General features: G+C 37.5%; 1 protein-coding gene across 18 annotated transcripts in view; it reads left to right on the top strand.

Annotated features, from left to right (window-relative positions):
• Positions 1-23,246, top strand: part of pyd (polychaetoid) — a 132,695-nt gene extending 109,449 nt beyond the window's left edge. For 5 of the 18 annotated variants that reach the window (XM_065219726.1, XM_065219731.1, XM_065219723.1 and 2 more), the window contains 9 exons: positions 4,378-4,552; positions 4,612-5,068; positions 5,187-5,320; positions 5,379-5,517; positions 6,077-6,284; positions 6,372-6,711; positions 9,419-9,569; positions 14,439-16,414; positions 22,422-23,246. In XM_065219726.1, the coding sequence (XP_065075798.1) occupies positions 4,378-4,552; positions 4,612-5,068; positions 5,187-5,320; positions 5,379-5,517; positions 6,077-6,284; positions 6,372-6,711; positions 9,419-9,569; positions 14,439-16,414; positions 22,422-22,645 (3,804 nt within the window). In that variant the 3' untranslated portion in view covers positions 22,646-23,246. Of the gene's footprint in view, positions 1-4,377; positions 4,553-4,611; positions 5,069-5,186; positions 5,321-5,378; positions 5,518-5,628; positions 6,016-6,076; positions 6,285-6,371; positions 6,712-9,418; positions 9,570-14,438; positions 16,415-22,421 lie in introns of those variants that run through there. The other 13 variants (XM_065219729.1, XM_065219734.1, XM_065219725.1 and 10 more) reach the window with 10 other exon arrangements.
• The last annotated feature ends 1,722 nt before the right edge of the window (positions 23,247-24,968 follow it).

The raw sequence follows: 24,968 nt of genomic DNA, 5'->3' as shown, positions 1-24,968 counted from the left end.
ACTTTTAACGTCCAAAAAGTAAGGCATTTTCGTTAATTTTTTTAAGCAATAAAACACTCAGGGAGATATGTTATAACCCATTTATTAGTCATCCTTCGAACTACAATTTGTATTTTTTGAACTCGATTGGCGTCTCCCCGTGGCCGGTGCACCAGGTCGCGCGGAAGTCGGAAAACGGCGTGGGAAAATACTCCTTTCCATGTGATCCTGGAACATAAATCGAACAAAAATCCTGATTAGCAATGAAATTTGGGTTAGAAATACGTATTCCGATTTTTTTTAAATTAATTTTTTCAAAATTTGTGGCCTTAGGAAAAAAAAGTTTTTTTTTCCCCTTAAAATGCTTACAAAATCGTGGATTAAAAATCCATTTTTGACAAAATCGAAAATGTGGATACGTATTTCTAAGCAGAATTTAATTCTGAACAAGAAAACCTAGGCGATATCCAAATTTGATGATAACTGGTTAGAGTTATTTCCCACGCCAGTTTGAAAAACCCCGTTTCGAGATAAACGCGTTTAAAGATAAAATTGCTCTCTCAGCGCGCCGGTACATGTTTTAGGAAATCGCTTCGTAAAGCGGTAAGGAATATTCTGGCGGACTTGGAGTCTTTTCTAAATTAACTTATACATCCCAAGAAACATTTTAAGCCAAAAAAAATGCATTTTTTTTAAATCAAAGTGTACTCCCCCCCTTAACGAAAATGGTACAGGCTTAGAAAGCTCTCAATTGACAACTAGAACACTAATTTAATGGCCGGCTTAAAGTCCCAAGAAGAAGAAGAAGAATGTGCCTTCTCCGTTCCAAAAATATCCATATTGTAGAATGTCTGACACATTTTGGAAAACCGGAAGTCGCATAATGGATTCCTGGATTCTTGGAAATTATCAAAACATGATATGAGTGCTGATATACATGTGTGTGTGCGGGTATTCAATCTATCCCTATAATCTATTAACGCACGCACACTAACGGGCACATCATTTTCCTTGGTTACTGTAGTAACCTCAAAATGTATAAAACTCAATCGATCGAAATTAGTGTGGCAGTGGTTTTTTTTCTGTATTTTTCTCGGATTTATTTACACGTGAGAACCTTTCATCATTCATCAGTTACCGATATCCTCAATGACCTTTGCAAAAACCACATCCTTAAACCAGCTTTGCAAAAACCACATCCTTAAATTTCGCAAACTTTCGAAACTTATCGAAAAATAATACTTTTTTTTAAACTTATTCCAACTGCTAATTCAGTTAGTTAAAAGCTGAATAAGCTTGTATTTTGCTGCATAAAGTAAAATTTGGCGATATCAGTTGTTCTGCAGTTAAAATTGTTTTTTATTAAGCTCTATCCGATACATTTTAATATTATCCTATTGTTGAAATTTATGATATCACAGAAATGCATTGTAAACTCACAGACAGTATGTGGTACTCTTATTGAGGTAATACTATGATCATGCAATACAATAGATTTATTGTAGAGATAACTGTGAACAATAGGATGTATGGTTATGTTTTTGGTTCCACAACCCACCTCCTTCTGCGGGGAATTATTGTATTCCCATCAGGGGTTTATAAAGTCAACGAAAGATTATTTTATTCATCAACATACATGTTTTAGGAGAAAATAGATGAGAATTTTCAACGTCAAACATATTTGTTTCAACTGACCCCACTGTATGGGGTAAGATGAATTAAAACACACTACTATATATTTGTATCCTTGTAAACATTTAAGTTTCTTCGTTCTTAATTATAATTTTTTTTTTCCATGATAGAAGACGCTTTCACGAAAAAACCCGGTGCCCCGGTGTACATTCCTTTCTCCTTCTTCACATTTCAAGCTTATAGCTTATCGCATATTAGCTTATTGTGTGCTCTCAACTTATTGTTCTAGATGCACTTCCACAGTTATTAATTGAGAGCTTGTGTGTACTATTTTTGTATTCGTATAATTGTGTGCCAAGTACAATTATACAATTATAACCAGTAGACTGATGCAAAATTTTAAATTTCCGCTCCACAGTGCTCAAACGGTTTCAAATTGGGCCCTGATTAGCTTCCCAAAATTTGAACTCATGTAGTGAGAAACTGACTTGGCACAAACGATTTGAAGTTTATATGGGAATTACTATAAAGAAACCATAATTTCGATTCATATCTATCTCAAAATTCACCCGTTCACTCTACTTTAGAAAACAATAGCACTTTTCGATCAAATGTAAGGAACAAAAATTATTAATGATTCAAGTCACTGATGTCTTATGATTATGCTCAATCAACTGTTCATCAGGCAACATTGGTGTTTATGGTGCGTAGAATAGAGGACAAAAATCATGGCTACTATGTCACACTGCAGAATACAGTGTTGCCAACAATACAGTTGCTTAATCTTGCCATTTTATTTGACGTTTGGCTGAAAAACGATTTTCTGCAAAGTTGTAGCTGATAAGAATAGCAATAGAATTTGTTAACAGTACAATATGTAAAAAAGGCTAGAAGACAATGAACAAAAAGTTTTGTTTTCCCATAGTAATTTCCATACAAACTTCAAATGGTTTGTGCCAAGTCAGTTTCTCACTAAATGAGTTTAAACTTTCGGAGGCTAATCAGAACCCGATTTGAAACCGTTTGAACACTGTGAAGCGAAAATTTCAAATTTTGCATCAGTCTAATAACCAGTCTTCACTGTGCAGCCTAGCAACGATGTGCAGCAGGCTTTGAACTAACATAAGCATGCACTCTGCATTCACGCGTGCACTCCATCAAACGAACACACACCTCAACGTGTGTGTTGAACGTACAATGTTTAAGTTCGTACGTCGTTTGCTGCAGCGTTTAAACATCGTCCGAGAACTCAAGTGCAGCAACCAGGCGTTGGAAATAATGAATAATATTAAAAAGAAGTATAAATGGTAACAATTCAGGCTCGAACCATGAACTTTGGGTGTATTAGACCTGCATGTTCACCACTCGTCTGTCATTCATTACTCTGAAAGACGTGTACACGGAGAAAAAATATTACCCAAAATTTGAGTTCTTTTTACTTAATATTGAGTTCAGCCTCTCACTTGCACTCTTTATTGCTGTCACAAAAGGATCGAGAGATTCGACCCAACGATATAGTTTAGTCCAATAAGTTACTTTTGAGTAAATTGCATATTCTCAAATTTACGTGAATTAAACTTAATTTTGGGTAGAATATACTTAAGAGTAAGTATTTTTTGCTGGTGTTAAATGGAAACTACTATATGTGATTTTCTCTAATTTGGGTTATTGGGCTGAACCCCGGAATTGAGGGAAAAGTACATAATTTTGGGTAGTTTTCATCTCCGTGTAGGCTAAAGGCGTATAAGAAGCGTTCATCGATTTCGTCTGCCCTTTCTGTTGCAACATAGCAAGCCTCGATGTTCACACTTCCGTACAGGTACGAAGTATCACGTTTGATTGTAAAGTACACCTGAGTTCAAACCACAACACGTGCGTTCAGCTGACGCGTGGTGAAGAAATTGGAACTCAAGCTTAACGCTGCCTGTGTTTCGTGAAGACTGATTATAACTCTATGCCCAGGGAAGTCGATAAAATTTCCAACCCGAAAAAAACTCTAGACCGAACCGGGAATCGAACCCAGCCACCTCCAGCATGATCATCTGAGGTAAGGGAGGCCCCGGTGTACCTTATCGAGTCTTATAAAGAGCACGAACCGATTCGACGCCAAAATAAGCGTGGAATTAAAGTAGGCTATCAATATCTGTAACTACACTGTAAGAAAAAAGCACCCAAAAGTAAGTTCTTTTCATGCATCTCGGCACTATAGTGCAGGAAGCCAAAAGTAAGTAAAGTGGGTCAAAGTAGTTTACATTCACTTGTGTGTAATTCGTATGGAATTTTACACTCGCTTTCTACCCAAAAGTAAGTTAGTTGTACCCAAAAGTAGGTAAATATGAATATACTGATAATGACAACATTAGAAGGAGAAAAGGAGACAAACAAGTCAAAAGTAAACGTGGGTCTTTTTTCTTAGTGTGTAGGTTTTTAAACAAATTATTTCAATAAAAATGTCGCAGGGTGAATTTTTCACCCGAATTAGATTTTATCCACATCCTCCCGGTCAGATACCTTTTTCAAATTTAGCCAGTTTGGCTAATAATGGATCTTAGTCTTGAAATTGATCGAAGGAAACCCTTTTTGGTCTTTTTCAAGGTATTTCAGAATTTGCTGTGCCCTGTTATCAGCATGAGTTTTGATAAAATGAGATATCATATCATTCATGCTCTGTAAATACCGAAGTAGCGGAGGAATACAATGAAAATTTGGGCAGATTCATGTAGTTTCTTGCAATATTTAACATTACTTTATTTACCACTTACGAAGAATCCATACGATCACTCGGCTCACCCACGGCGGATGACCGTAGACAACAAGTATGGGTTTTCGGCAAAGGGCAATATAGGAGCACCGTTACCACCTGAAGATGCCATATATGGCTCATCAAGGCCACCGCCTCCCATACAACACAATAGCTCCGTGGCGAGCCATTTCGGTCCAGGTAATACGCAAGTGGACTAAGCTCCAAAGCCATGAAGTAAATGAAACTTTCAACGTTAGTTCCAGATTTACCGCCCCGGATAGACCGTGCATCGAAGCCTCCAAATACAACCACACCCAGCACCCCAGGTTCGTCGCTTCCGTCCAGAAACTCCAGTACCGGTGGTACACTTGGTCGATCGGCCCAGGAACGGTTATTCGGTAACAAAGCGTCCACAGACAACCTGGACCAAACGGCAGATGATTATGCCACCCGAAGTCAGATGCTCGGTCCTACCCCAGAGAAACGAGGCACCATTACAAATGGATTGAGTTCTCTGGAACGAGCACAGAACTCATCACTGGATCGAACACGTTCCAGTCAGCCGCCACCACCAGGTAATCCGACCACGCCGAACAAAGCGAACGGATCATACGATAGTGTATCGAGTTATGATTCGTACAACACATCACAGCTGACGGCGCAGAATATGAGGTTAGGACCCAATGCACCCGATGATCTTAAATCGGTGCCGAAGTAAGTCTTATTACGTAATGGCGTCAGGGACGGTTTTCTTTAGGAATTTAGATAATATCAGTTATTTGCGTAATTCAATTTTAAAGTTAATGAATGTATCCTTTGTATCACTTTGCAGTGCTCGAAACGGCACCGGTTTGACACCAAACCAGTCAAACGTATCGGACTATAACCGCAGTGCAGGCAGTAATGATCTGCTTATGACGCCTCCCAGAGGTGGACACATTCATCCAGATAGGAACAATTTTAATGGTAAGGATAGGTTGATTTAATCACATATTTTACATGGTAATTCGTCATTTCATTGAAGGTGCGCATGATCCACTAACGCCAAGGAACTCAGGAGAACGCCCAGGTGGCATGAATATTCCTCAGCGTCCATCGAATTTGGCTCTTGAGAGTCCAAGAAAACATATCATTGAAACCAAAACAGATTATGGAAAATACAGGTTAGTAACAGAATAAAAAAAGGTCAACAGTTCTGCATACTCTCTATGAAAATTAAGTATGGCGAAGAGAACGTTCTGGTAAACATGGGTTTTGTCTTTTTCACGCTGCAGAATGCGACAACAGTTCAAAGAGAATCTATTCAGTAACAAATCGCAGCCAAACCTACACTACTATAGCTTATGTTGTCATAATCGTAGATTGATTTACTCTAAATATGATACCCTTGTTTGAAGTGCCTTTCACAAATACATATGCATTCCTCGAAAATCAGACGAATAAATGTTATTCACGGTGCTATCGTAGTATTTCAACCAAAAGCCCGTCCCTCTATCCACTAAAATTTACCACAAAATCTTTCTTATTGCACTATCATAAATCTCGACTTCACTTCCGCCGCATCTTTCTCGTTCACATTGTTACCCTTAGTTATTGAAAAATGTTCCCACAAGTGCATTATTGTTTTTTTGTTAATCGCATACATTATTTCGGTTTTCATCCCTTCCGTTTCATATACTATCCATACACACGCATACGACACGCAACTACCCCCAACAACAGCCGAAACAATTCTGCCACACAAGCGGATTACTCCAAGCCAAGCAAGGTTCCGCCTCCAATGCTGGGAACTCCTCCGGCAAACGGAAACAACGGAATGCCATTTAAGCCAGTGCCACCGCCAAAACCTAAGAACTACCGTCCACCAATCGGTGGCAGTAATGGAGGTCCCGGTAACGGACCGATGAGCTCCGGTCAATGGGATAATGGGGTAAGCTTATGCCTGGAAGAAATCTAGAAGAAATACACTTTACAGAACAATTTTTGAGCTAAAATTCTTCAATAACTTCCTTTCCAGGAACCAATATCCCCACGATCGCCGAATGGATTTTACTACCCATCGATGTCATCACACTACCAACAGGGTGTGGCTCATAACGTACCAAGTTCACCCAACAATAGTCACATGATGCCTGGAGGTGGAAACCATCCATCGCAAATGCATCCCTATGGCCAATATGGCGGAAATGTCTACAATGGATACAACGGTACCAGCAATGGTGCACAGTCACACTACATGGGTAATTCCGGCCGCGACATGGGAATGGGTCATAACAATGGTTATAACAGTAACGCACATCATCCTTACGGAAATAACTACATGCATAGAGGTAGCGGGGGCCCAAATCATGGAATAGGTAACACATACACACGCACACCAACATACTATACTAATCCTACTGACAAACTTGACAAATCAGTAACAACATGTCAAAATGTAAACAATGATATCGATTTTACACGAATCACAACACATCCACGCAAACGCAAGCGCAAGCTTGCAAGACATCCATTGTGAGTTTTGAGTCATCGGCGTTTAAAGTCATTGCTTACATTTCGAGTCTGGCCTTTCTGACAAGTTGTTACTGAAATATTAATTTCCAATGCACTCTCACTACATGTGTCGATAATTGCACTATTGAATATATTCATTGCACAAATTCACCAAAATACCATTAAATTCGAATAAATTAGTAGCACTCACTGTATCCAGCGCACCTACAGTGGCGTATACGTTCGTCGTGAAAAACTTCCATCCTGGGCGGCTATTTGCTTTTGTGTTGCCCTGGGCCCAGTTCAGATTTCTGTTGAATTTCTTGATTTCTTGGTTGAAGCTCCACCTTCGTGAGCCCCTGGGTTTACATCTGCTGTGATGTCCTGATGCGCTTGCTTGCAGTTTTAATTTCAGCCACTGGTAGTGTATGGCAGTCGGCTTCACTTCCATCCATTCTCGAATTTTCTGTTGATATCAGCATCAGATGTAATCGACCGTAGAGAGCTCGGCATTCGGAATCCAACTGTAAGGCCACCAAGCACGAATTATACCACAGGTATCAGTTAATATAGACCTGCAGCTTTTGAGTGTTCTCTGCTGACACTCATCATGTTTCCCCGGCGTATATCAGAAAAGATTTCTCGCTGGTTTGAGTGGGTCCACTAATATGATTTGATTTCCAGATAGTTCGTATGTTCGCAAGGACAGCCCTAGCCTTCTTGATTCGTGCTTCTATGTATGCCTTGATCCTGCCGTCTGCTTATTGCTATCGCATATTAGCTAATTGCGTGCTAGCAACTTAATGTTCTAGATGCACTTCCACAGTTATTAATTGGGAGCTTTCGATGCTTGTACCATTTCTGCATTAGTATAATTGTGTGGCAAGTACAATCATAGTCTATGCCCAGGGATGTCGAAAAATTTGCCCATACAATGTACACATACATGATGCCTATCGAATTGTCACATTGATTGGGACGTTCAATCAGACCCCTGTATCTAGTTGGTTGGAAAAGTCGCGGTGTCCCAGATATGTACTAGTCTACGTTGGTTGACGAAATAAATAAATAAAATACAGAATAATTTAAGCAACATTAGTGCAGATAGCAAAGGGGGTAAGCTTTGAGTATCTCTGCTGATATGCGATCGAACCCGGAAGCCTTGCTGAATTTCATGCTATGCATAGCTGCTTCTATCTCCTACAATGATGGAGCCTCGAAGCTGATACAAGTGATGCACCGTACCCTTGGTAGATCATGCCAAGATATTGATGGCTGCTTGGCCGTCGAAACTCGAAGAAGTTATTCGAAGTGCTCAAACCAACGCACAGTGGGTCAGAAACTCAATTTAGACGACAAATCCTCAACAAAAAGTCTCAAAAACTCTCTTCCGAGGGTTGGTACTTTCGAAGAAGTTTCACGTTATAACTAAAAAATCTATTTGTGTAAACAGATCGTTCACCACTCATCCGCAAAGATGACGCCACAATCTAACTTTTTTTCTCTGAAATTGTAGAAATTTTATGTATTTAGAAAAGTTGTATATCTTAAGAACAACTCTTCTGAAGATAGTAAAGTTCCATAACCTGCCGTTTTCGAGTTATTTGGAAAATAAAATCATTTTTTTTTTGGACATGATAAAATGGTAAGTAAAAAGTAAACTTCCATTATTTCATGATGTAGATGCATCATAATCTGAACTTTTGCTCAGGAATAATATGGTTTAAACCACAAATTTTGGAGAAAATGTTGGAAAATTCCAAAATATATCGAGATATTGTAGAGGAGTTTTATTTCTTAAGGTAGTCTGTTAAGACCTTATTTGGTGAATCTCTTCTTCGTTTACATACTTGCTGCAGTGGTTACATTTGGAAAGCGTGACGTTTATGTACTTTCCGAAATTTTTACCCTGGAAAATTTTAAGTGATAGTGCTACTCCATCAAGGATGTCCTCAAATTGCAACAACGCAAATGTCGTATGATGAATAGTAAACAATTATACAAGCTTCGGCCTGACGGAGTTTGGCCTAATTATCCATCACCTTCCTTTATTATAAGAATTAAAGTTAGCAACTATCACAACTACTGGAACAGTATTCCTATTTGTGAAGGACAAGTGTTCGAGAAATGTATACAATTTAATTACAATGTAATATTTTTCTAGCAAAACAGAGGTTGAAAGCTATAGATTTACGTATAAAAATTGCATGCAGATCGTTTATTTATTTAATAATAAATTAATTTTCTTTGTTTCTCCACTACTGGCTCACCCACCCTATTTCTCTGAACACAAACCTGATTTTAAAATTAACGATCATAACCTCAAAAGGAGGATGTTCAACCCATTTTAGTAAAATGTCTTAGAATTCCAAACTGCGATCGATTTTTAATCTTTGGAAATATTCATTTCGAAAGGATCCCGTCTAAACATCATGTTCAACGTTCTTGATGACATTAACATATGAATCGATAACATGGTGTGTTATATTTTAAAAATACGATCACTAATGAATAATAACATTTAAAATTATCATAATCATCGAAATGTCATTGAAAAGATAATTCTTATAGTTAAACCATCCACATCAGGTAACATGGCAGCACTACACCCATCGGAACGTCATCCGCTCGATTTGGCTGGCAGTCGGGAACAGAGAGGATCGGCATTCGAGTTATACCGAAAACCTCAGCTTGGTACCGCCGGGCACCATCATAACATACGGTAAGTGATTCACAAATTCAACAATCGCTGCTCCAAATACCAGCCTCTGTTTGTTTTTCCTTTTGGACAAGTTTTATGCTCTTTTTGAAACCCGTTTACTCCTAACAAAACAAAAATCATAAAACGAAGTTCCTTTAACCTTCTACAGCATGCTTTTCAACCTTCCGAAACCCGTTACGTTACCGGATAGCAAGAACAAAAACTATCATGACTTGTCCTAATTCTACTAATATGAATTATCATCTCTTTCTAACCGTTACGGAGTTTCGCTAACCTATTTAAATTACATATTGAAAAAGCTTCCCATTTCCCAAAAAAAACAAGAACACATACACACCTTTTTCTGCCAAACAAAAACAAAAACAAAAAGAATCAAGGCAAGACAAATCGCACTAACTTTTACCCTCATGTTTGTTATGGAAATGAACTTCATTGAAAATCATCGAATCAAAATTTCGTTTCGTGTGTCTAGCAAATCCAAATTGTGAAATTGATTACGTGGGACAACTCGATCTATCAACCCATTCGCTACATGGAAACATGTCATTTAATAATCGTATTTCTGGTAGAAAGGTACTACTTATTTACTAACAATTGAGTCCGCAGATATTTATGAAATCTGGTTTAACCTGTCCATGTATTAATCCCTATAATACAGCTACAGTTGATTTTCTTGGATTGAAATGTTTGAATAAACAAATGCTTCTTGCCATGGAAATATCAGATGGAACTTACTATTAAATTTAATGATTTCTGTTTGATAAAAACCGTTTGCCATGCATCATTTCAAAAGTGTATGTGCACCCTAAACCCTTCGAAAATCGCTAATTAATGTAATACTCCGGTCACACTATAGCCTTTATCACGTGATATAGAGTATATTGATATCAAACATCATACACATTATTTCTATGAAAACTAGATATACAGTGTGAACGGGGTGTAACTCTGTATACTACTGCATAGCTTCCCAGGTTTATTACCCGTGTTACTTAGTTAGAGTAGCGTAGCGACGATAAATTGAAAAAAAGTTGAACACTCGTAAACTTCTAAGGAAATTTTCGAGAAGATTATTTTAAAGACATTTTCTAAAAGCAACTTTACGAGTATTCAACATTTTTTGTTTACCCATCGCTACGCTACTATGCACTAAGTAAAACAAATTGAGACTCGGAATTTTTTGTCGGATTCCAAGAGCTTTCATCATTTGCGAGGGTTTTTCATATTCCGGACTTAGAAAATAAATTTAACAGTTCAAACTTGGATAAATATCTAAGATTCTGGAGTTTTTCAACATTTCAAGATCATTGGTTTTAATAAAAAAAAAATGGTTAAGGGAAAGTACTAGCAGCACAAATTTGAAGAATGAAATAACGGATGAGGCTGTGTTGCCAAGAACGTTTATAAATGTATATTGAAAAATCAATCTAGATTGTGGAATCTCGAGCAAGATATCCTGGTATCATGCATAAATTAGTTTAAAAAATCTTGGAATAAGATATTTTGCTAGATCTCTAGATAATATATATTCCGATAGAGTAAATAAAAAGCTGGTCCCGAAAGGGTTAAGTCAAGTTTATGATTTTTCGTAAATTTATAGTTTACGATCGTTCTGTATCCAAATTGATGTGAAGAAAAATCCTTCAACAACCCTCAAACGTTTATAAATTTTAAACTTATCAGTATTCGGCCAAACAGCATTCGACCAAATGACCTGGAACATCTGAAAACTAAGTTATACAAAAAATGTTTAAATGATTTCATTTCTGAATATCGTCAAAAGTGATAATGGAACTAATCCATAAACAATATTACCATATTTCTTTCGCAAAGTTTGTACTGTAACTTCTTCGTTTGATACATTTAAAATTGGTCCATGTAAGGGCTAAGTCAATTTTATGATATGCCGAATACTGATAAGATTCAAATTAATAAACAAAGAATGAGTTGGTTTTCTTTACTGGGTACATTGAAGGTTTAAAACTTAACATACGAAAAGAGGCTATTTGTAACATACTTCCAAGAATTTTTAAATTTATAGGGAATGACAAAAGTAGCTGAAACGACTTGAGACAACTAAATTAATTTATTTTCCGGCTCCGTGAGCTACTGCGAATGAGCCTTGTCAAATAAACAAATTAAACAAAATTAATAATTTAGTTGAACATACGATAGGGATTTTGTAAAATTCGATCAAAAACTTGATATATTTTTTTATTATTAATTTCTATTCAATAATTTAAAACAATTTAAACCTATTTTAAACCAGCTTGAATCAAGGAGTTTTCCACTCTGCACACATCAATCTGTATCAGATAGTTTAGCTGTACCAAGGGAAGTGCCGAAGTATGTCTATCAAGTTGTCAATATTCCTTGAACTAGGCAACCCTGAAATTCTCGCGTAACATTTGAAAATGTCCTATCATCTTTTGTTAACAACACTTTCAAAGCCCTTTTCACGTAAACCAAAGTACGCCCACGCAAAGCAACAATAATACCGGGAAGGGGAGAATTTCCCCTACCTTAAATTTTTTATCCTCACCGGATATTTTTATCTAAAATCTACCTACACCTTAAAAAACAAACATTTAAGCTGTTTGTTAGCCATTTGTTACGTACAAAAAGGCCAAATACTTGTATATTTTTCATGTGGACGGAAAACTGAATATTTTGTATTATATAACATTCGATGCATTTCTCATCCATGTGCATTAAATATCTGTCTGTGTAAAAAAGTGTTGTTGTTATAAAACTCTCTTGAACTTCAAAAAGATTTTCAGGGCATTATTTAAGACTTCATTGAGCCTGTAGAACTTCAAGATTTTACCACGAGAATAGTTTAGAAAGCATTAAATATCTTATTGAAACAACATAATATTGTCTAAAGGCTGCCTTGAACATCACGGACTCATAAAGATTTTTCGGACATTGTTCAAGACTTCATTGAGCCTGTAGGTATTCAAGATTTTAACTCCAGAATGCTTTTTAGAGCAATAAATACATAATGGTGCTTCTACGAACTCATACAGATTTTCAAGACTTCATTGAGCCTGTAGATGATTAAGATCTTAACTCCATAATACTTTGGAGAGTAATAAATATTTTAATGATAACATTCCATGATGTATTCCATGAATCTCATAAAGATTTTTAGGTCATTGTTCCAGGCTTTATTGAGCCTGTAGAACATCAAGATCTTAGCTTCCGAATAGTATGGAGGGCATTAACTATCTTAGTGTTACCACTATATGATGTGTTGAATAAATCGGAAACGTGTGTATAAACCCTGAGTCTATATAAAATAAAGATCTTGAACCAGGAAATTTTTGAGAACCTAGAAGACATCAGGGCCTCAAAAAGATGTTTAAGTATTACTGTAGGTACATAATACAAAACTTGTCAGATAATACAGCATAAGAAAAAAAAATATTCGTCCACCGCCTGGTATGGAGATTCCCCAGTGCACAGTGGTCCATACGGTGAAAAACGTGATCGCATGGAATTACTTCATAACCGTTCATTTTAACAACATAAACAACTCATTAGAACATGAAAAACAGATTTTTACTACCCATAATTGCATATCAGTCCCATCTTTGCTTGATTTCCTATCCATATGGGACTGATATGCGATTATGGGCAGTTAAGGGATCGTCTGTCTTCACAAAAGTTGCTTGTATTGTTATTACCTGCAACTACTGCCGAAGACATCAGAACCCTCTATTTCCACTTTACAAAAAACTTAATTTTGTGTCTCACTTTTAGGGCGATTAATCAAACAACGGATACCAGATATGGAAAGATAAGGCTTTGCAAGCCTAGAAACTTTTTTGAAGTCACTTTATACCTCAAATGAATGGTTTTGGAGTAATTCCACGCGATCACGTTTTTCACCGTTTGGACCACTGTGCAGTGATGCCATTTTATATAATTTTGTTTGTTGTTTTAACTTTTCAACGTGCCGAACAGTGTGCCACTGTCATGCTGTGTTTTGGCACAGTGTGCAGAGTTGATTACCCTACTCTGATAAATCAACAATTTCCCAAGGAGGGGTTGAAAACTAGGACATGGTTAAATGGAACACAATTTATCTAAAAACTCCAAATACCTAACTTATCCTCGTTCAATGATCTGTTGTTTCAGTTTGATTGAATTGTGTCAAAAAGATAACGGTAAAAATGGGTGTTTGATATTGTCCCTTGTCTAGTTTCCTCAAAACTTAAGTTGTAGAAAGTATTGGGACTTCTGAACCGAATATCAGACTGTTTCTATCATGGACATATCGCTAGAACTCAGGCTTAAAACATTTCTGTCCAATTCTGAAATTTAACTGAATGGATTGCTAAATATCGTTGGCATGGGAAAATTGTGGGTTTTGCCGATAGGCCCACAACAGAAACACAGACCGCAATTAGATCCATCCAATTTCGCAATGACTCAATATCTCTGATAGGATTTCATCACTTCCTCTAACCCGTTTAGCTATTTAGTAACCCCTTAATTCAAAATCGGTGCCGGTACAGAATGTGTATGAATGAGCTTTTGCAGCAACTTGTATGTGTGTATGTGTGTAGCTGTGCGAGTGCGATATTTGAACGATGTCTTTCTAATTATGAACTCGAATCTCTCACACGGTTAACATGTAACGAACGATTGAAGGAAATACAAATATAGCTTTGCGTAAGTACACTCCCATTCGCCAGTAAACTTCACGAAACCGTTAATCGAAATGGGGGAAAAGTTAGTGCATGTGTCATGCATTAATTTCATTGAGCAGATATCCCTTCCTCTTGAAACTAGCCCAAGAAATCAAATCAATCGATGTCCATAATCAAAATTTATTCCATCACCTAACGAATACTTCCGCAGCGAAATGGAGCCGATGATGTCAATACACGAGTTCAACCAACATCAACAGAACCTTATCTATCAAGAACGTCTTCGCCAGCAGCAGCAGCAACCTCTCCCTCCAATACCAGGAACATCCGGTTATGATCCGTACGTACACAGAAATATGCCTCACCCCTCACTCCCACCGGAGCTTCCGGCCAAACCGCCGAGAAAGAATATTCTCAAATCTCCCCTGAAAGCGATCAAAAATGCATTTATCAAATCAACTAGACCATTACGACGGCAAGTGAGTCTTGCCGAGGCTGACAAGAAGCTTCGACCTATATTGAAGCGGCAGCATTCCATGATGGATTCACGTTCCGCACGGATCATCGACACACGGTTCCAAGAGCCACCGTATGATCCACGACAGCAGTACTACGCACAGCAGTATTACAATGATCCGAGGCAACATATGTCGCCACCACCACCGCCACATCATATGCAGGAATACCAACGGCATGAGCCCTACTATCCCAAAGATCCGAATAGCACCTACCAAAATCTCGAAACTGATTCCATTTACGACAACTACGGTGGAGCAGGTGGATACTACGACCGAGAACAGGAAAATCTGTACGCAAACAGAGCTTTGATTGAATTGGAGCGCTCGCGACCGGCTCTAATGCCAGGTTCAGGATCAAACACGACTGGTCGAAGAATAGTCCGTCGTCACAGCATGGCTGATCGTAGCGTTCCATCGCCGAGCTTCAGCAATCTAAACCGGAGGAGAATGGGATCCGATAGATACCGTTTGGAGATGAACACGTCGTTGAACGACGAATCCATCTACCAGAGCAAAAGCGGTTCGTACATGTACAATGAAGCTCGCGATCACGTCCGGCGCTCCACTGATGATCCCGTCTATCAGAGCCGGAAGGAAATGCACAGAGATCATCTTTACCAGAGCAAAAAACAAATGCAAGATCGTATACAGCAAAGTAGGTTGGAGATGGTTCAAACTCAACAGCATGACCGTAGTAACTCACCGAGTACCTCAAGTCGCGTGAAGGAAGCAACTGAATCAAGCTCAAGTTCTCCCAATTCTCCGGCAAGTTCTACATATTCCACGCGAAAGGAAATGAAGGAAAAAGGTATCAAACCTCGCACGCAACTCAGAGATCAAATCTACCAATCCAGACGGGAGGCCATGGAATCTATGGCAGAGCCAGAGTATTCTTCGAGAAGGGAACTCAAGCACGAACCAATTTACGAATCTAAAAACGAAGTTGATGGTGCTTCCTCACTGGACTTGAGTAGTTTGCAAATAAGTGAGAACAAATTGGAGGAAAACATTACTGAAGACGATTCCGTCAATAGAACGGTTGTCAACGAGTCAGACCATGTTGAAGCTACCGAGATGAACTCCGATAATGACGAAACGACCAAGGCGCCTTTGGCAATATCGGAGGACGACGATGATGATGACACTCTCACTAGAACAAACGAGTCCGACCTTCAGAAAGCGGCCGCTGTCGCCAGTCAGATAAAAATCACCTCACCTATCAATGCACGTTCAACACACATTTCAAACTTTTTGAAACGTACGGCTCCTCTGTCGGCACCGCCAGCTTTTCAACCTCCTCCACCACCTGTATCCACAACTGACAGCCCCACAACCAGCTCAAATATACCACCGGAAGTCTACAACAGCCGCACCTCGATGGAAACTCAGTATACCTCGCAAATGAGTCTTCCGATAGGGCCCCCGAACGCTCACAGCACACCATTTGCAAGTGAAATGTCTCTGGGCCTTCCGCCTCCGAGGCAACCCATTACTCGACGAGGACTCTTTGACTCTTCCGGCGGTATCCTGGCGGATCCGATTTGGAACGTATCGCTTCAGATTCCACCGGGAGCAATCGCTCCCGGCCTCAAGCAGGAAATCTACTTCACCGTAACTGATCCACGACTGAGCGAAAGCGTTGGTGGACCGCCGTTGGACATGGAAAACGGTTGGTGTTTTTTTTTACGTCTGATACTAGGATATTTGATTTCATTATGTTTACACTTGTAGTGTTTCGTTTTTTTTTCGTATCCTTCACGTTCACAACATGTATACTCTGTTTGCCTATCTATTGAATATGTAATCATCATTTTTCGTTGTTTTCGTTTTTTGATAACATATCGTTTGTTTCGTGTTTTTTTTTTCAATTTAATAGTTCATCGTTTTCATGCTTCCGTGATCTAATTCATATTAAAAGTCTCCGACACATATAATTTGTGTATGCACTTGAGTGTGTGTGCGAGTGCGTGTGTTTGTGTGATACTGTTATTCATATGCATGTTATACTTACCTTGCCTTACCCTAGATTAGTGTAACTGATCATTTGCATTGATTTTGCGTGTCTAGCGTTTTGGTTTAGATTTCAGCTTTTTATTTCGTTTAATCTGTAAAACAACTTATAGGTAGATGCACATTTATATGCTACTCACATAAACAAAATACAAACCCTTGCTTAAATTATGCAGAAATGGCAATAACATGCGCTGACAATCTAACTAACAATTTTAGCTGCAGATTAGCCTATACCAGCAAATATTGACTTATGGTATGTAGCCATTTGGTTGAATCTCGTTTTCCGATTATCGTTTGGTCAAATCACTACGTAAATTCACATTTAAGTTTATTGCTACATGCACTATACTATCTACGACAAAAAACAAAGGGCAAAATGACGAAGGACAAAAGGTCGAAATGGACAAAAGGACGAAGGACAAAATTTAGAAATCTTCATCATTATGACGTTTTTCAAGATTTCCGCGAGAGCCAAAGTTGTTTAGGTCTATTAAGAACGCGTCAACTACAAGAGTAAGAAATAACTTACAAGTATTTTAGTTGAATTACTCAAAGTCGAACTATGATTTACTTAGTATATTGACTTTCCTACCTTTTGTTATTTTGTTTAGTTTTAGTCAGATAAAAGTAATTCGACCACTTCGACCTTTTGTACATTTCGACATTTAGAGAATTCGATCTTTTGTCCCTTTAAATTTCATTCGAAGTTTTGCGCATTTGTTTTTATTTTCATTTCTAGCTTTTGTTCCTTTAAATCCATTCAACTTTTTGTCCCACTAATTTGCATTCGACGTAATGACCATTCGATTTTTTTTATCCCTTCAAGCTTTTGTCTTTTTGCCTTTCGATCAGTTGCCCTTGGATTTTTTTTTTCAACTACAATGTAAATACAGACATTTTTAAATATGTGTACAGTCACCTCAGTATTATGGGTCACCCACAATTATGAGCCACTTCCATTTGATTAACACGCAGAGCAGACTGATCCATACTAGTACAAGCTGGCTAATACTGGGGTGACTGTATATGGATTCTAGCATGCTGGCATCAAAATCTATACGTTTCTTTTTTCCTTGATTTGTTTTCCGTGCTGAGCACCAATGCTACCGACGCCAGGCTTGCAGCTCCTACATCTGGACCCTACCTATCGACCCATCAACTCATGAACCGGGGACCAACAGCTTTACTTCCCTTTCGAAGGAAGGCATGATCAGAGATGTTATGCCTGGTGTAAAAATTACATACAAAGCGTACTTATAAAAAGTTCAAACATTTTTCATCCAAAATCTTCAAAAAATTTGTCAATTTTTAAGTGATAACGAACGATAAGTAACGAACATTTTGAGATATTTGAAAAAAAAATAGTTTTGTATGTTTAACCAAATTGCTTTAAAAATTTACCGTGTCTTAATTTTGATCAGAAGTAACGCTTTCGTGCTAAAATTTAATGAAAATTATCAAAGGCTGCATTTTGAAAAAAAAACATACAGATACAAAATGGCCAAATTTGAGCAAAAATGTGAATGATAGCCTATAATATATGGAACTGCTCAATTGAAAATTCTTCCGAATGCCTTTCAAGCAGACATGTGAATGTCTTGTAAAAATATCTACATGAAATCTTCGATTTGCTGTTGGTCTTTTTGATTTACCTACCATTGTGAGAAAATATCGAAAAGACAACATTAGAATTTATGGTTTTTAGATTTTCAGTATAATTAACTTTGATCTTGGAAAATATCCAGAAGACTGGATTGAAGTCTTCGATGAGCTGGAGATTTCTTGATGCCGTCATGGTAGAATATCTGAGAGACGTCGTTTGTATTGTTGAACAGTTAGAAATCTTCAACCTGAAGTCGCGCGATATTATTCCAGAAGACTTAACTGAAATCTTCGTCTATCTGGAGATCTTTTGAATACCTTCTGATCAAGCTGCTGGGTAGGAAGAATATCTGAGAGAATGTCCTATAACTTATACAATGCACCCTGAACATTTATAAAATTCCCTTAAGATCTATAAAATTTCTATCTATCAATGAGTTTAGTTTAGCTAGTTTTCTTTATTATCGCTCTATCTATGAAGTTCCCTGAACTTTTTTCAAGCCTCATTTTTTTCCAAGCTCTTTTAATTCTACCAATATCTCGGAACATCTATGAGCTCCACCGAACTTACGAAAATAAAAGCCTCATCATTTTCTACTCGCATTTATTCACGAACATCTGGAAAGTTTCCCAAAATTTTGAGAAAGTTCCCAAAACATCCAGGTAGTTAGCTGAGTTTTTTTGAAGTAAGATTTCTGATAAACTGCTACGAAGTTCCCTAACATGAAATAAAACTACTTATTTGCTGAACTTTTTCGATTTTTTTAAAACTTCTACAAAATTCCATGAACATTTTTAACATTCAACACGAAGTTGTATGCATCAACATCACCGATTAGGGGAAACTTCCCCTTCCCGATGATTTTGGTTGGTTTGCGTGTCGAGAAAAGTGCCTACAAAGATTTGTTTACAAAAATGCCCTTTATCATGTGGCTCTTGATGTGAAGACTTGTGAAGACATTTCGTCGATCTTGATGAAGATGTTTTCTAAATACACGTGATATCGGAAATCAACTGAGTAAGATCAAAACTAATCAAACTATTCTATACTTGAGAAAATTTTCAAGCAGTTTTCCATTGGCTTGCAAAATAAAATCAATTTAGTATGCTTGGCCACTAGGAATCGAAGCCGGAAGAAGTCATGTTTGGCCGCAGTAAAGCTATGCAGGTTATTCTTAGTGTATCCCAAATGCATTCAAGAAATAGTTAAAAGAGATAGACACAATGTCTATTTGAGGACAATTATTGATTATTTGCTACTTTATGTAACCTAACCCGGATGTTTACTTTCTCATAATACGAAGTTTGCGACACATGAGATTGATGTGAATGAAATTATTATGTGAATATTTTACAAATTGTACTTGTTATACATATATTGCCATCGATCTATTCCGGATGTTTCGAAATCCAGTTCCGGTAGCCTGGATCAAATCACATCAAGTTGATGTGAGTGAAATGAATCTACGAATATTTTACAAATTTTGCTGATGTTATGTTACCAGTTCTCGGTGTTCCGGCTACCAGTTTCGATGGTCACCAGGGATGGATCGCTCTTTTAGGATTTTTTCATTGCTTTTTACTATAGAATGCTTACGTTAAATCCAATTGAATTTTTAGTTAACCCATCTTTATATAGACAGTTTAAGAAAATCAAAATTACCCCATAGCAGAGCCACACTCTATGTTTTCACTGAAGGTACACTTTAGAGCGCTCTCGAGTGCACCTTCAGTGAAAACTCAGAGTGAGGCGGTACGGTGCGGAAATTTTGCATTTTGAAAGGGAGACTAATAGCACTAAACTATCGGTTTACGATGGGTTAACTGAAAATTCAACCAGATTTTAATAATTATATAATCAAAAGTAATGAAAAAGCCACAAAAGAGCAAACTGGTGGCCACAATGGACACCCTCGTAATACTAAATATGCAACATTAGATTGATGTCTATGAAATTATTCTGTGATTATTTTACAAACTTTTCTGGTTATATATGGTTATCGATCTATTCCGGAATCCAGTTCCGGTGGCCATAATTAACTTTTTTTATAATTCTAAGCAGGGTTGGATCGCTTTTTTGAGACTTTTTCATAGAATGCTTACGTTAAGTCCAATTGAATATTCAGTTAACCCACACTGAGGCACATAGACTTAATAATTTCATAAGGCCCGACACATATGAATTTCGGAAGCGCGACTTATGAAATTTTTTTGTCCAACATAAGGTAGCTCTTATACGCCTTTAACCCACTCCATTTCCAAGCATTGACAGACGCGTACACGTAATCGCAACGTCCATGGTTCGGTTCCAGTCTGCTCCGTTTTATTATTATTTTGTAGACATAATTTTTCATAGGGCAAATCAATGAAATTCATACCGATTTCTTGTGGCTAAAATTCATAAGTGGTTCTTATGGAATTCTTACATTCTTTTGCCTCAGTGATCTTATAATACATAGTTTAGTGCTCCCTATCAAAATTCAAGAATTATGTTGAGTAAACTACTTTACAACCGAAATTAGTCATATAAAGGTTATATAGACTGCTATAGAACATGTGTGTTGCTTGGGGTATAATAAAAAGTAATAAAAAAAGTCCCAAAAGAGTGATCCATCACTGATTCTAAGCATGTGGCACCTCAAATCACATCAGATTGATGTGTATGTAAAGGTAATGCTAATATTTTATAAATCTTTCTGATTATATGTAGCCAGCGATCATTTTTTAGTACTATCAGAAAGTCAATTATGGGCCCAAAACCGGTATCTGGAACACCTATAATAGATCACATGCCACATATTATCAGCAAAATTTGTAAAATGTCTGCAGAATAATTTCGTACACATCAATCTAATGTGACTTGATGTATCGGAAGCTTAGTATGGAGCGAAAATCGATTGTAGCCACCAAAACTGACATCCGGAACATTCAGAATAATAATCACATATAATCTGGAAAATTTATAAAATATACGGAAAATCATTTCATACACATTTGTGATTTGATGTGTCGCGTGCTTAGTATTATGGGGCTTATTACGGATGTCACTTCATGGTGAAAACTTGTCACTTGTCGTCACGGTGAAGTGATTCCCATTTGATTTGTACGGTAATCACGGCTCTTATTCTGAGTATCACTTGCTTATCACCGTGCACAGCAAAAAATAATTTTAATATCACATCAAAGTGGATGCACTTCAATCGTGTCGAAAATATGGTGTAATATTACTTGCCAAAAAGGATAAAATTGTCATTAATACAGTGCATGAACTGACATTACGCTGCTTTTACTGCATTTGTTTATTGTTGTGGCCATAAAAATTACATTAGATTTTCGACATGATTGAAGTGCATCCTCTTGGATGTAATATTAAAATTTATTTTTTGCTGTGTGTAGTGACACCCGTAATAAGGCCCTATGAGAAAGCGATTGTGGCCATCGGAACATCCGGGTTCCATAATGCTGGAACATCCGGTTCCATAATGCTGGAACATTCGGTTCCATAATGCAGGAAATAATCAGTCCTCAAATAGACATTTTTTCTATTTTTTTAAAGTGTTTTAATATAAATTTGTGATGCATGATGAATAACCTGCTGACGGCGCCGGTGGTTGAGTGGTAAAAGTAATCCCAGCCGAGTAAGTAAGGAAGTAAAGCCGTTGGCTCCGGCCCATTAGTTGATGGGTTCGATAGGTTTCAGGGCATAAATCAGCTTAAAGTATGACCAATGAGCAAAGATACAGTGGTTATCACTGCTGTACTCATCGACTATACTCAAAGTGGTGTGCCTAAACTTAGTTGGTTGGTTTTCTCTATTTAAGAGACTTTCAGCCGTAGCGTGTCTAAACTTGGTCTATATCGACTCAGTTATATCTTCTTTGTAAAACTCATACTTTCTCAAACTCAACCGAATTCATAAAAATATACTTTTTGAAAAGCATACCTAAACTCACCTGCTTTGCATGCTTCTACGAATGCCTAATCCATTTACCATCCTTGAAACAAAATAATGCTAAAATCCATTTTTGTTTTGTTTTCCTTACCATAAAAATCATCTCCAGGTGAAACAATGCTTTCGCCGCTCGTTATGTGCGGTCCCCAGGGAACGGAATTCCTGCAACCGGTGACACTCAACATTCCGCACTGTGCCGGCCGGACACCATCGCTTGGAATATCATTGAAGGCAACGGATAGCGAGAAGCATCTACAAACCGACTGGGACAACATCGAACTGCCGAGCAATGCCGCGGCCCATACCGTATCCGTCAAAGTGGACCATTTCTAAGTACATATATAGCTTTTAAGCCCTCCAACCAGAACGCACGTAAGTGAATGCTTTTTTCATATATAAGATTATTAGGATTGTACAGCAGGTTATTTTTGCAACTGTATAGCGAAGCAAATGTTTTATGTGCCTTTATTTTACTCAAACAAGCTTTTGTGCAACCGAGTGGCGAACGAACTTACACTGCTGCTATATTTAGGTGTTGCACAAACTCTACCATTTGCCATCAAACCAGTATGACATATATTGTAGCGATTTAACGTAAAACTTTCAACAACAAATTATTCCCATTGCCATTGCGTATCAAATTTGTATATATTTTCTATATTTTATGGCTCGATCAACAGGCTTGCTATTTCCACTTTTAAACGAATCTTGAAACCCCTTTAGTTCATATTCTTCGTTGAAACCTGTAGATCTTATACGTCTACATAGTTCGGGCGACATCATAAGCTGTAAAAATGTAAGACAGACTCAAATTTTTCTTTTATAGCATGCCTAGGGTGTAGGAGAAATTTCAGTAGAAATGCAATATATTCTTGTAAATTTCATTTTCAAAATGCTCCGAAAAGTGTTGAATAAAATTATTTTCTGAAAAACAAACACGGAACATTTCCTCCATTATCGCTTCGAAAATCCATAAATTTTAAATGGTTAGGTTATGAATCAGAGATTGACATTGATGACACGCAGCCTGAAGTTCTTGCACCAAGCACCGTACTCAGCGGCTGAGGAAGGTGGCATTTGGCACCCAAACATTCTTGAGGGCCGGTAAATTTGCTTGGATGTCACAGAAAGATTTCAATTTCACTAACAGGTTGTTCAGAGAGGTACCGTTGTTTGCGGATGGAGTTTTAGCCGGTATCTTTTTCTAGATTCCTTGATCCTTGTTTTTGGTCAGTATTCTTACTACCAATTTGTACCAAAGTTCAGGCAGCTAAGAATTGGGAAAAAGGAATATCTCTCTGTATGCGATTGTGCCACATTACTCCGAGTGTAAAAAGAACGAGCAGCAATCAAAAGAAAGCAGCATCTCAGTCGGGACCATTTTGGGTAATAGCAACCGGTGGAAACAAACGATTTTAAATTGGCTCACTACTTGACTAGCCTATTGGTCCCAAGCAAATCGATTAACGTACCCTATTCTAGTCAAAATTCTAGTACTATACAATGTTTTTTTTATTCACTATGAAAGTTTGACAGATAAAATGAGGGGTTCGTAGATTTTCCTATAATTCAAGGGGTGCATCGATTAGCTTGGGACCGAAGATAGTACCAGAGTTGAGCCAAAAAGATGAGCACGTTTCTTCGAGACCTACTAGTCTTAGAGTTACCTCTATGGTAATAGCGTTCGGGTGAGTAACATTCAGGGAAACAGCATTCGAGGTAAAGGAGCCATGCATTAATTATGTCACGCTAAATTGAGTAAAAAATTACCATCTCCTATTATTCGGCGCGTTTTTCCTATACCTTATGCATTGCTTGTCACATAATCTTACACTCCCTCCCCTTTTGAGCGTGACATAATAATTCACAGTGGGGTGACCCCATATAAAAAGCGTCAGTAAAGATATTTATAAAAAATCTGAAAGAAATTAAAAATCATATACTTTAGGGTAGATATAAAAATTGTATGATGGGGTTTTTTATTGCAAATATCAATTAAAGTTAAAAATAATAATGGTATCTTTTTTTTGTCGTTGCCTAGATTTCAAGCTGAACATTGCACTAGGTCCTAAGTAACATTGACAGATTCTCTTCGTCGACTTTCTCTTTGCATCCCCACGGCCATGTAAAGACATTTCCACTTATTTTCAGCTCACAGATCGATAAAAAAAGCTTTTAAGTAGCATCTAATACGTCAACCTGATCAAGAAACGGTTATGTGCTCAAGTTATGAACGAAAGAGAAAGTCGATGAAGAGAATCGATCAATGTTACTTAGAACTTAAAGCAATGTTCAGCTTGATTTGTTTCAATATCATTAAACGTTTTTAGCACTCTAGCTCAAAACTAAATTGAAATCCTAGGGTGATTACTAAATATAACCCAAAACAAATTATCAATTTTAACATAGAAGCACAAACTTGAGCAAAACTTGGATATTTAGAAGAGTCTTGAAAGCCCCTTTCAGTCAGTACAGTATGGACGCAATTGGGTGCATTTATAGATTTCTAAAAATAGTGTTCAATGTAAAAAAGTGATTTAGGCCCTGTTCATAAACTACGTAGACAGTTTAGTAATATAATAGCGTTGGTAAACTAAACTAATAACGAATTTTAGGTGTTAGTTTTCTCGTTAATGATGAGTAAAAATGATGATGG

The sequence above is a fragment of the Ochlerotatus camptorhynchus genome, unplaced genomic scaffold, assembly GCF_037179485.1.
Source record: "Ochlerotatus camptorhynchus isolate MF236.1 unplaced genomic scaffold, CSIRO-AGI_Acam_v1.1 ptg000109l, whole genome shotgun sequence".
Taxonomy (NCBI): domain Eukaryota; kingdom Metazoa; phylum Arthropoda; class Insecta; order Diptera; family Culicidae; genus Ochlerotatus; species Ochlerotatus camptorhynchus.
Note: the sequence above shows the minus strand (reverse complement) of the source record. Positions and strands in the feature narration are given on the sequence as shown.